This window comes from Equus caballus, chromosome 28 (genome assembly GCF_041296265.1).
Source record: "Equus caballus isolate H_3958 breed thoroughbred chromosome 28, TB-T2T, whole genome shotgun sequence".
NCBI classification, from domain to species: Eukaryota; Metazoa; Chordata; class Mammalia; order Perissodactyla; family Equidae; genus Equus; species Equus caballus.
In genome coordinates this window covers 20,194,874-20,208,189 of record NC_091711.1, presented here as the reverse complement: position 1 = coordinate 20,208,189, position 13,316 = coordinate 20,194,874, and the positions used below count along the sequence as shown (strand labels likewise).

The following is a 13,316-nucleotide window of genomic DNA, read 5'->3' as shown; positions in this document are numbered from 1 at the left end:
TCTGACCAGAGCTAGAAAAGATTTCCAGCCTGTAAGCACCTGTATGATTAGATTGGGCCCAGAGAATCCAGGATAATCCCTCCGTCTTAAGGAGAGTTTAGCTTAATCACATCTGCAAAGTCCATTTGCCATATAAGGCAATATATTCACAAGTTCCAAGAATTAGGACGTAACTATCTTTTTGCCATTACTCTGCCTGCCATAAGTACCTACCATGGGCCGTGTGTTGTGTTTGCCATTAAGACTAGAGAAGTCTAGAAATAGCAATAAAAATATGTTGCAAGTCATGACCTGACATTCTGAGAGCAACAGGTAAACTGAGAAACAAAGTGACAAAAACTAAAATAAAATTTTAGAAACAATCAAACAAGTACAGTAATTTGGAGCTACTTGGAGGAGAGCAGTCATAACTACGGAACTGAAATGCTTTTTTCCCCCAGCTTTATGGAGGTATGACTGACAGATAAAAATTGTCTATATTTCAGGTGTGCAATGTGATGTTGTGATATATGTATACATTGTGGAATGATGACCACAATCAAACTATCATCTACAGTTACTCTTTTGTGTGTGTGGTAAGAACACTTGAGATCTAGTCTCTTAGCAAATTTCAAGTATCCAATACAGTATTAGTAACTATAGTCATCATGCTGGACATTCGGTCTCCAGAACTTGGTCGTCTTACAATTGAAAGTTTCTACCGTTGGATGAATATCTTCCTTTTTCTCCCACCCCCAGCCTCTGGTAACCACCGTTCTAGTCTCCTTTCTTACTGTGAGTTCAAGTTTTTTTTGTTTTTTGTTTTTTAAGATTCCACATATAGGTGAGATCATACAACATTTGTCTTTCTGTGTCTGGTTTATTTCAGTTTGTCTTCTCTTTATTTGATGAACTTGAATCATCAAAGAAAAGCAAAGTTTGATATTTCTGCCCACTGTTTAAGAAATCAAGGAAGTTTGTGTACTATATATTAGAAAGATTTCTGTATAGGATAATACTGAAAAATTGCTTTTCCATATAAAGAAGTAAGCTCTGCATTTCAGCTGTCCCCTGAGAATACTGATGAAGGAGGGATTGCTCCTGCTGTATGGAGTTCTCAGTACATTTCGACCTTGACTCCTTCTCCATCCTAATGTTTAGTTATGCCAGAGAGAATTGTTGAATTTTACGAAAAACGAATATTCTTTTCCAGTAGCAAAGTATATACAAAATTAAATCATGAATTTATTAAATACTTGTTTAATAGCTTTAAAATAAATGCTTCAAGAAATGCAGGTTTGAGTATATTTGAATGTATTTAGTTAACAGATGTAATTTTAGCCCTGACCAAATAGTTTCCTATAAAATGAGGAAAATCATATTTTTGCAGATGTTTGTATATAACTGATGCAAAATATCATCGATAATTTATTTTGCAATTATTATAGAAGTCTATATAAGTATATTTTAAGAACTATCAAAGAACATATAATAAAAATTATGGTAGTCTGAAAAGTGTAGAATATTCAGCTGTGGCATGGAATGCAGAACAGACTTGTCTCCATATGCTTGATATTTGAAAAATTATTACTTAAAGTTTTAGAGTTATGCTACTGGAGTCATCATCAATGATATAACAGCTTTCTGGTAGTGCTGTGATGGTAGGGGGTGGTGACAAGGATAGGATTTAGAATTGGACAGATCTGGGTTTTTCTCCTGATTTCACCACTTAAGAGTCGCCACATCTCTCTGTACCTCAATTTCTTTGTCCTTAGCGTTATAATATATGAAATTTAAATTTTGTTTGTGGTAAGATGTACACAATGTTTGGTACATAGTAAATGGTCAGTAAATGGTAGCTGTTATTCACTGTATCGTTCAAAAAACACCAGCATCTCCGCTCATGTATTGGGACATCCTGCCTGATAGCACTGACGAACTCTGCATGCTCTTATTTAAAGCCAGCCCTCCACTTGAGAGCTAGATCCCCGCCTTCTTGCCTTCTCAAGAACATTGCACAAGCAGTTCCCTCTCTTCTGACCCACATCACCAATTGTACCCTTCTACTGGATCATCCCCAGTAGGCATTTGGAAATCCCAGTATATCTACTGTCTTACAAATAAAACTCTCTCCCTCCGCTCAATTCCTTGCCAGTGATCACCTCACTTTGTTTTTATTTGTTTGTTTATTTATTTGCCCTCCTTTGAAGGCCAACTCTTTAAAAGAGCTGTCTAGGTTCCTCCCCACCCCCACTGCATAAAAGTAAAATAAAAGAGCTGTCTGGGGGCCAGCCCAGTGGCGTAGTGGTTAAGTTCACACGCTCTGCCTCCACGGCCCGGGGTTTTCAGGTTGAGATCCTCGGTGTGGACCTACACACCACTCATCAAGCCACACTGTGACGGCATCCCACATAGAAAATAAAGGAAGATTGGCACAGATGTTAGCTCAGGGACAATCTTCGTCATAAAAACAAACAAGCAAACAACTGGCTATATTCACTGTTTCTAATTACTCTCCTCTCGTGCTCTCTTGAATCTACTCTAGGCTGGCTTTTCCCCATAACTACTTCAATAAAAGTATTCTTGTTAATGTCACCATTCACCTCTATTCTGCTAAATCCCGTGATCAGTTCTCAGTCCTCATCTTACCTGACCTGTTTCGAGTATTTGACATAGGTTGACTTCCTTCTCCTTAAGGTACCTTTTTTTTTTTTTCCCAACTTGGCTTCCTCCTACTCCTTTGGCTTCTTTCTCAGGCTCCTTTGTGAGTTCTACGTCTTTTGCCAGAGCTCTTAAAAGCACTTAAGGTTAGAGCACCGTAGGATTCAGTCATTTGTTCCCCTTTTTCTATTTGGAGTCACTCCCTTGATGATCTCACCCACTCTTTTACTTAAAATTTTATTTATATATCAAAGGCTTCTCTCCTAAATCCAGCTTCAAATCTCCTGACCTAGTGTCATCACCAGGATATCTCAGAGACATTTCAAACTTAGCATACCCAAAACCTAACTTCTGATCTGCCCTCCAAACCTTCTCTACCCTCAGCCTTCCCCATAGCAGCTGATGGCAACACCATCCTTCCACTTGCTCAGGCCAGAATCCTTAGAGTCGTCTTTGACTCTTTCTCTCAAATCACATTCCAACTGCCAGGAAATCCTACTGGCTCAGCCTTCAGGAGACATACAGAATCTAACCACTGCTGGTCAATGCACTGCTACAACCCTTTCTTGCTTGGATTATAGCAAAAGCCCCTAACTGGTCTCTCTCTTTCTATCTATTGTTACCCTAAAGTCTGTTCTCACCACAGTAATAAAAGTGATCTTTAAAAACGAAAACAAACCAGACTTGACTTTTTTAGAGCAGTAGTACGTTCACAGCAAAACTGAGAGGAAGGTACAGTGATTTCCCATGTGCCCCCTGTTCTCACACATGCACAACCTCTCCCATTATCAACATCCGCCCCCCCACCCCCGAGAGGTACATTTGTTACAATTGATGAAACTACACCAACACATCATTATCACCCCAAGTCCATAGTTTACATTAGTGTTCACTCTTAGTATCGTACGTTCTGAGATTGGACAAATGTGTAATGACATATGTCTACTATTACAGTATCATACAGAGTATTTTCACTGCCCTAAAAATCCTCTATGCTCTACCTAGTCGTCCCTCCCATTCTTACCCCTGGCAACCACTGATCTTTTTACTGTTCTGTAGTTTTGCCTTTTACAGAATGTCATAGTAGTTGGAATCACAGTATTTAGCCTTTTCAGATTGGCTTCTTTCACTTAGTAAATATGCGCTTAAGGTTTCTCTATGTCTTTTCATAGCTTGATAGCTCATTTCCTTTTAGTGCTGAATAATATTCCATTGTCTGGATGTACCACAGTTTTTTTTATCCAATCACCTACTGAAAGTATCCCAGATGCTTCCAAGTTTTGGCAATTATAAATAAGCTGCCCTAAAAATCGGTGTGCAGATTTTTGTGTGAACCTAAATTTTCAGCTCCTTGGGGTTAGATACTAAGGAGTGTCATTGCTGCATCATATAGTAAAAGTATGTTCAATTTTGTAAGAAACTGACAAAAAATCTTTTTAAAAAAATTTTAAATATGTTCATATCTCTCCTCTCCTCAAAATCCTGCAATGAATCCCATTGCATTCGCAGTAAAAGTCAAAAGTCCAGAGAATGGGGTGCAAGACCCTACATGATCTGACCTCTCCATTTTCTCTCTGATATCATCATCATCTACTGCCCCGTGGTTTACTCTTGCTGTTCCTTCAATAAAGTGCATTCCTTAGACCGTAGGGCCTTTGTACCAGCTTTTCTCTCTGTCTTCAATACTCTTTCCACAGACCCCTGAGTGGATCATTCCCTTAGCTCCATCCAATCTTTGATAAAATAGTGCCATCTCAATGAGGCACCACCAAATATCACGCTGTTTAAAATTTCAAGCAGGCTCTGGAAAAGAAGGGGTAATAGCTAGTTCATGGCCTTTTCTCTAGACTCAGTGGTGCCTGGGGGTTTGACCCTCTCTATAATCCTCCTTGCAACAGGAAATTTATGGGAGTATTCCTATACTTCATCCAAGAGAATCCTGCTGAAGTTATTAGGTAGCAGAACAAGCACCCATATGTACTTTATTGTTGAGGCTGGTGCTAGTGGGAGGTGACTGTGATGGAGAATGAATGGAAGCTCATCACATGCCCCTGATGGGGCTACTCAACCAGTAAGGCAGAAGCATGAGAAGTGGTCCTGTCCACTCAACATCACCTGTCATTGCCACACACATCCCAAGTGTGCAGTGATAAGTGGCCATTAGAGACTGCCTGGGAGTCAGGAGACCTCTGCTCTGCTGGGGCTCTGTGTGCTCTTTTGTTGCCTGTCCTATGTCCTTTCTTAAAGCTCAGAAGTACACTTGGTGCTGGGTGAGCCCTCCAGTGCCTCATGAGTGTGGTTGTCAACTTGAACCTAAAACCACTACTGCTAGTAGAGCAGAGTAGGCATTAGAATCCCAATCCCCTTTAGCTTGGTCTAACTTTTCTTTTTCCATGACACTTAACACCTTTGACATACTATATAATCCAGTTACTTATTATGTTTATTGGTTGTGGTCTGCCTTCTCTCACTACACGGTAAGCCTCATGAAGGCAGGGATTTTTGGCTTTTTTTTACTAGTATAGCCTAAGTATCTAGAACAATGGCTGGCATGTACTAGGTGCTCAGTAAGTATTTGCTCAATGAGTGAGTGAACAAATGTTGTTCAGTGTTTCTTCAATGCCAGGCATAAGGCATGATGAACAGAAGTAACAGAATTTCTGCCTTTATATTTCTTAGAGCCTAGAGTATGAATATGGTTATTAGTGAGATGTCCGTTTACAGAGATCCTTAGGGAGGATTCCCAAATCCTATCATGAAAGAGGGTTTTAGAGAAATATATTTCAAAAGGGGGTAGAACTGTCACATTTTGAAATATTTTCACATCTCCGTGCCTTTATTCCTGCTGTTTATTTTTCCTGGAATGCTCATCCCTTTCTTGTCAACTCTTGCAAATTCCTCCTTGTCCTCCAAAATCCAGCCAGAGTCACATTCTCTCCTTGGCTTTCCTTGGCACTGTCTTCCTGCCATGAGTCCTTCCCCTTAAGGTTAATTGATTAATTGCTTCCTCCTTGGTGCTCCCAAAGCGTTTATCACAAGGTGCGGGTATTATTTATTTACCTGCCTCTGAGTTTCAAGGGCATCTTCATTACCATTTTTTCTCTAGTGATGGGCACAGTCCCTGTCTCATAACACGTGCTCAATAAGTAGGTATTGAATTCAGGGCAGTAGACTGTTTTTACTCTGGTCACTGATTCATCCAGCAAATATTAAGCGCTTTTTACATGCAAGGTGCTGTGTTATGTGTTGTAAAGATACTGATAAAAAAATCATGTGCCCAATTTCTTAAAAACCTAAAATATTCTTTAACAAGAAAAACTAAGTCAGCATAAAAGTAACTGTAATACATGGTTGAAAGTGTTATCTTCAAAGAGGTGTGCATGAGTGCATGTGTGTGTGTGTGTGTGATTACTTCATACTAGGACTCAAGACTGTCTTCCTATTGACTAAGGAAATATTTTTCCTTATTAAATGTCTAAAAAGCTGTGGTTCAAAACAATGCTTCTTTTGATGTCTCACAAATTAGGTTACATTCTGTCCTAGGTCTAAAAATACCTCTCTCCCCTTTACTTTGACTGATAATACTATTGTAGACTATTGGATTAAAGCACTGTTCAGGGTTAAGCTACTACCTGCCAAACAGTCTACATTTAAAGAAGAGAGGCACCAGCCCCATGGCTGAGTGGTTAAGTTCACATACTCTACTTTGGCGGCCCAGGGTTTGCTGGTTCGGATCCTGGGTGCGGATCCTACACAGCACTCATAAGCCATGCTGTGGCAGCAGCCCACATAGAAGAACTAGAACGAGCTACAACTAGGATATACAACTATGTACTGGGGCTTTGGGGAGGAAAAAAAGAGAAGATGGGCAATAGATGTTAGCTCAGGGCCAATCTTCCTCACCAAAAAGCATACCTTTTTAAAAAAAAAAAGTAGAGAAAGTTTCTTTTGGTGCCCTAAGGTATGAATTTTATGCATTCCCTAGTTTTTAGAAAACATCTTCAGTAAGAAATCCTTTCCATGTTGCTACAAGTTCCTTCCTAATTGCCATTAGGAAATTGGCTGTAGAAAGCTTTTGACAAAAGTTAACAATAATGTCATTGAAATGAAAAATCCAAACCACATTTTAAGAGAATTTTTAAAAATTTGGTTAGCCTGGTTTGAATGCCCACCATTTAATTGTATTTAAGCCAGTAGCATTTTTTAAAAAATATAATAGATTGCCGTTTCCACATTAAGATGTAGTTGTTAATAATTTGAGTGATTACAGATTTTAACACCAGCAATTTTTCTGTTTTTATTTAGACTTGGATTATCACTTGCATTTATCTTCAACTGCTCCTATTTAATCCTCTCGTCAAAACCAAAGGAATCTGTGAAAACCGTGTGACTGATGATGTGAAAGACGTGACAAAATTGGTGAGTCCTTGCTTTTCATGACTCTTTCTTGTGTTTTGAACAAGAGCTCATTTTTTCTTGCCCGAAATTAGTATTTTTCTAAGACAAGGAAAGAAATCATTGAGTTATTCCAGAAGGTTTACAGAGAGCAGGTCAGGAGATATTTAAGGTGATGGAGAACCTGTTGGTAGAACTAACCCACTGCTCACCACTGCAGTGGCTTTGTGTCTTCGCTGGTCTTTTCATCTCTTTCACAGGCAGTGAAGGACGCTGGAGAGTTCTCTGTGTGCTCGTGTGCCAGCACCTGCTTCTTCCCCATTATCTCTTTAGTGGGTTCTTCCGCGTGTCTTATTTTCCCTCCACATGTCTTCCTACTCTTCTTGAACAAGCCTAACAAAAGGGGATCTGTGGGGCCGGCCCTGTGGTGTAGTGGTTAAGTTCGAGCGCTCCGCTTCGGTGGCCTGGGGTTCCTGGGTTTGGATCCTGGGTGTGGACCTACACACTGCTCATCAAGCCATGCCATGGCGGCATCCCACATACAAAATGGAGGAGGATTGGCACAGAGGTTAGCTCAGGGACAAACTTCCTCAAGCAAGAAGAGGAAAATTGACAATAGATGTTAGCTCAGGGCCAATATTCCTCACAAAAAAAGAAGACACAGATCTGTGATGGCTGGCCGTTCTCTCCTTTCCAACAGCATAAAGACTCTGTCACACGTGCGTTGTTGTTTGCTCTCTCAGTGGACATAGTTGGAGGAGTGGTTTGTTTCCCAAATGTTGACCAGACTCACCTCACACATTCGTCACATTGGAACTCTTCAGTCAACAAAAGCCATTTGACACAGGTGCTGCTTGGTCACTGCCAGCTTCATTCCATGCTTCTCTTAAGATGCAGCCCACAGAGGGGGAAAGCATACTAAGACATCTGAACTGCACTCTTCCCAACTCTCACAATCTAGGGGAGATTGGACATGCTCATTTGAGCTACGGAGGATGATTTCAGGATGAACAAAGTTTGAGAAGCCTTTTTGTGAGTTCCTGGTTCAAAATAGCCAAGCGGCACTCAGTTACTTGAATATTGTCTAGAGAACAGAGGTGATGTGAGAATAGGAAAGAAATGAGGGTCGTGATATATAGAAAAGAAAGAAAAGTATGTTTACTGAGATATTTATTTTCCCTCCTCTCGATATACATTTCCTGGTTTATATGTTTTATTTTGGGTTCATAGCCAAACTTCAAAATAAGTTTAATGCTATGATCAGCATCTTGCTAGCGTAACCTCAATGCAGAATTAGGAACACACACACATACACAATTTATGCAGATTCCTTAGAAGTATACCTGGAGGGTCCAGGTTTAAAAGTATCCTTTGATGCAGTATCTGAAGATTTGTCAATGTGTTTTATTCGACGGGCTGTTGCCACGACAGTGGAACATTTGCCTGCTAGATGCCCAGCTAGGTATTGGGTATAGGGATGGAGGTGAGGAGGAAGTGTTTTTTTTAAAAAAAACATAGATCATGGCCCTTTTCCTCAAGTTGCTTGTTGGTTTGTGACCCAAAAAACTGTACTGAAAAGAAAATATATGTTTATATTCTGAATTTTGTATTGATAGAAGACACTCATTAAATGTTTGTCTGATGAGTGAAGTAATCATGTGCACAACTGTGGTGGTCACTGTGATCGCCTGTGGTGCTTCTTGAAATTACAGGTGTCTGGACCCCACTGATTCCAGAGGTCTGAGGAAGGGCTCCAGGCATCTATATTTTTAAGACATTTCTGAAAGGAGGTTTAGGAACTACAGTTCTGGATGATCTATTCTGTCAAAGTTTAGAAACTAAATTTGATCTCCATTCTTTTTATGACTAATTTTATCTATGTTGTACAGATTTATATGGATGTCACATTAATATGTCTCCAAAATCGGCTTAAAATAAGTCACAGCTGGGAAATAACAGCTCTCCTGTAGCTGATGGTGTCACCATGGATGTGAGAATGAGCAGGGGAGATCCGTTCTGATCCTAGGGAGCAATTTTAAGTATGTGGGCAATAAATCATAGTTGGAAGATGATGGTGTATCTGACCACAGACTGAGCATATCCAAGATTAACATGGTATTTAAGAAAAATTACTTGTAGATATTATTGTTTGCTAAGTGTTTGAGGAATACTACTTAATGAGCACGACTTCCAGTGAAATGCCAAACTGATATTTTCAAGTGGTGTAAGAAGGTATTATAAGCACCTGCCAAGATTTTCCATTCTTGTGTTTAACCATCTGCTTATTTTCAGTCTTACGTATCAGTCAATACAAGGAAAAATGGCAAGAAGCATTAATGAGAAAGAATTCCTAGAAAAGGGATACTTATTAATATTGAAACAAAAATATAATTTCTCATCCCAAGGGCAAACGTGAAATGATTAAACTGAGAAAAGGGTTTTTTCTCCATTCCAGCAACTGACTCAGGGGGAAAATTTTTAATTTCAAGAGTTGATCTAGTGAAATTAGTGTGTTTACTTTGAATTATTGGAAAAGATCAAGGTAATAAAAAGTAGGACTCAGAAGATCACTTCTAATTGAATAAAGACCTACATACTACACAGCCTGTATTTTATAGAGTAAGAAATAGAAAACTATAAAATAATCCCTAATCCCTGATCTCAGTGTTTATAACCTCATTTGGGAGCTAAGCCATCTCTATGAATATGTAAATGCATATCACTAACATCATAATAACAACACACAAATGGGTGCCATTTATAAGATTTCATGGTATAACATAGGACCCAACCTGTGCTAGTATATTGGTTAAGAGAATGGATTTGGGAATCTGGCCGACCTGAGTTTAAAATCCCAGCTCTTTGCCCTTGGGTCAGTAACTACCTTTCTAAATCTCAGTTCTAACCTCCCAATCTTGTGGTATAGATTAAATAAGAAAATGTGTATATACATTTTTTACCACAATTATTGTCACGTAACCACTTTGTGCCTCAGTTTCCTCATCAGTGTATAATAGGTTAATAGTACTTAACCTCACAGAGTGATTGTGAGGGTTAAATAAGTTAATAGGACAGTTCTAGGAACACAGCAAGTGCCTGCTAAATATTGGCTATTAGGAGTGGTGGTGGTGGTGGTGTTTGTGGGATATTAGATACTGGAGCTGGAGGGGAATTTAGAGACAATCTAGACAAACTATTTTATAAATAAGGAAAGTGAGATCCAAGAGCAGTGAAGCCCAGCTCCTGGTCCCATTACCAGTGACGTGTCTTCTAGAACAGTGGTTTTCAAACTGGCTCCTAGAGCCCACCCAGCCACTCTGCTTTGGTTTATGTATCTGGGTTTCCAAATAAGACTTGGTTTGAAAAAAGAATCGAGCTTATGAGAAAATGTATGAAAGCCACTGCTTTAAGCCAGAGTTTGTGGGATGTCGTTTGACGCCCGTCCAATCACAGTCTCTTAGGGTACTTGTTAAAAGTACAGCTGTCAGGGCCATACTGCAGAAATGTGGAATCTCAGCTTGTGGAGATGGGTGTTGGAACTTAGTAGGTCCCATTAGTGTCCCAGGTGATAGTTATTTGCATAGAAGTGCCGGAACTGCTTAGGCCCTAATACTTAGAATGTCGGGCTTTCTTTTCATGTTTGAAAAAAGCTGGGTTTCCATCCTTAGCCTAAAACTCATTAATTTCACGCATTCAAACAGGATCATGATGACTTTTGAGTTTTATGGATACAGATGATCACAGCCTCTCTCTAAAGGACAATGGGCAAAGTATCTTGAAGTCGACCAGGCATACTGGGTTACTTGAATACCAGTTCTGCTGTTACCTAGCTTTGTGGCCTTGGGCAAATAAATCCCTGAACTTCTCTGGGATTCAATTTCTGGTTTTTAAAATGAGGAACAAAGACATGATCAATAGTTCTTAATCTAGGGTTCATAAACTTCAGACTATTGCAAATGGAACTCCAGATTGTGCCTGTGTGTGTCATGTGTGCATTTCTGAGAAGAGGGTGTGTAGCTTTCATTTGCTTCCCAGAGAAGTCTGTGACCACCCCCCCCAAAAGATGAGAACTACTAAATTAGATAACTTTGAAGGCCCCTTTTTAGCTCTGAAGTTCTTTTATTCCATAATGATACTTCTTCAGATTGCACCTTTTGGAATAATTCAGTAATGCCTTGACTAAAGGAGGTTATGTATAATGGGAGAGCTTTGCTTTGCAGGCATAATGTTGTTGGTACGTTTTATTTAAGGGAAAGTGGGTTGACAGTACCTTTGTGCCTCGTGCTCACAATAGTTTCTTCAACTGAACTCCTTCCTCTGCAGTCTCTCCCAGTTCCGTCTTTGCAATAGGTAGCAACTCACACAGTGCCCACAAACCTTAAGTGTGTTTGCTCGGGGTGATTCTCATGTCACAGAAGCACATGATTTATGACTTTACTGTCATTTTTTTTTTTTTTTAATTTCTGCTTGGACACTTTGTACTGCCCTTCCGGTCCCTATGGTTTTCATTTTAAATCCTTCTGACGTGTTTACTCAGCATAATAGTTCATTTATTTACAGAACATGTTGCTTTGTTTCTAAAAAATGTTGCAAGACTTGTTTTAAATGGCAAACTCAGACCTACCTTAAGGAAGGGTCAAGTATCTGGGAAGAGGATGAATCCAACTTTAAAAACATGTATCTAGAGGAAAGACTGCGGCTTTTAATGGCTGTGTTGATGTAAGGAGGAAATCACGTATTGAAATGGTTGAATTAGTGTCCACTTTTGTTCTTCCTACTGTTCCTGTCATTTTTGGTGATATTTTTCCTTCATTTGGAGGAATTCAATTTAATGTGACCTTGTTGCTTTTTAAAAACCTTTCTATCTTTAAATATCTATTGAATAATTATTTGTCTTCCTCAAAATGCTTAAGGCAGGTTGCTGTTCCAGCTCACCTTGTAAAGGTGAAATGACTGTCTTTTCAAATTCAGTCTACAAATCAAAATAGAATTAAAACTCTCCTGAGAATTCATGGTCTTTCTCATCTTGTGATAGGCACTAATTTTAAGTATGTTATATTAATGTGTGATTCTTGGAGGTTAACATAATGGGAGCTTATAAAAATATCCTCAGATAACAAATGTTCACACTTTGAATGGATAGTTTTCAATAATTCTGATTTTTATTCTTCTTAAAATACAGTGTTCTTTAAATAGAATCCACCGCATTAAAATGGAGGATTAGAGTCTCTGAGTCTTTCCATTTTTAGGTGAATTCTAAACTTTTCTAAGCATATCTTCTCTTTAAAAGTTGAGGTCTCATATAGTTCTGTTTGACCCTTGAAAAACAATGGTTTTATAGTTGGAATGTTTTTAAAGTTTGTTTTTATTAGTTTGCAATACTTAGCATTTTAATTTCTGCTCCTGTGCTCAGTATTTCTTTCTCTATTTCAAGGTTAAATTTCAGGCTCAAATTTAGTATTCAAAGAAAGGAAAGAAGTGTATTAGAAATAATATTTGTAAAAACTGACAATTAGATGGCTTGCTATATTACCAAGCACGTCAATCTTATCATGAAGAAAACTTGCTCTTCCTTCATAGGATAAACCACTTAGATAACATGTCTCCTGCTCCTTGACTTTTTAAAGCAGTGGTGAGTGTGTTATATTCAGGCACCATGCAAAACACTTTGTAGGGATTCTCCCCTTAAACCTCGCAACACTAGGAGGTAGTTGTTTTTACCACCAGTTTATTGGTTAGGAGTCTGAGGCCTAGTGATGGTAAATAACCTGACCATCCTCACCTGGAAATAGGAAGAGGAGCAGAAGTTTGAACACATAACTACCTATCTCTGGAGCACAAGAACCCAGTTTATAATTTATGATGTCTTAATTTAAGATGTGAATGTCAACTGCAATTTAGGAATTATCGCTCTAACTTCTTGAATTTTGTTTCTTAGGTAGTAGTCATCTTATCATTAGGAATTGATCATATTGTAGAAGTTCAATTAGTGCTATTTAATTGGAATCATCATTAAATGGTGTGTCTGTGAAATAGGCAAAACAGGTTTTAATCTCTTCTATTTGAAAGGGGACAAGAATCATCTTTATTTAGGTATTCTTTATTTAGGTATTCTTCACTGAGAAAAACTAACATAGAAAAGTTTTACGAGGTTGTCATCTTAACTTTTTAAAAAATCACTAATTGAGTTATTTTTTTTTTAAATGAACCAGATACGTTTGAAAACTAAAGGTAATTGACCTAATTGGTTAGCTTTTTAGTCAGTATTAACAGGAGATGAC

General features: G+C 38.7%; 1 protein-coding gene across 2 annotated transcripts in view; it reads left to right on the top strand.

Moving 5' to 3' along the window:
- KITLG (KIT ligand) overlaps nt 1-13,316 on the top strand; it is an 85,644-nt gene that overhangs the window by 28,515 nt on the left and 43,813 nt on the right. For both annotated transcript variants that reach the window (XM_005606468.4, NM_001163962.2), the window contains exon 2: nt 6,946-7,059. In XM_005606468.4, coding sequence (XP_005606525.1) covers nt 6,946-7,059 — 114 coding nt within the window. The remainder of the gene's footprint in view (nt 1-6,945; nt 7,060-13,316) is intronic.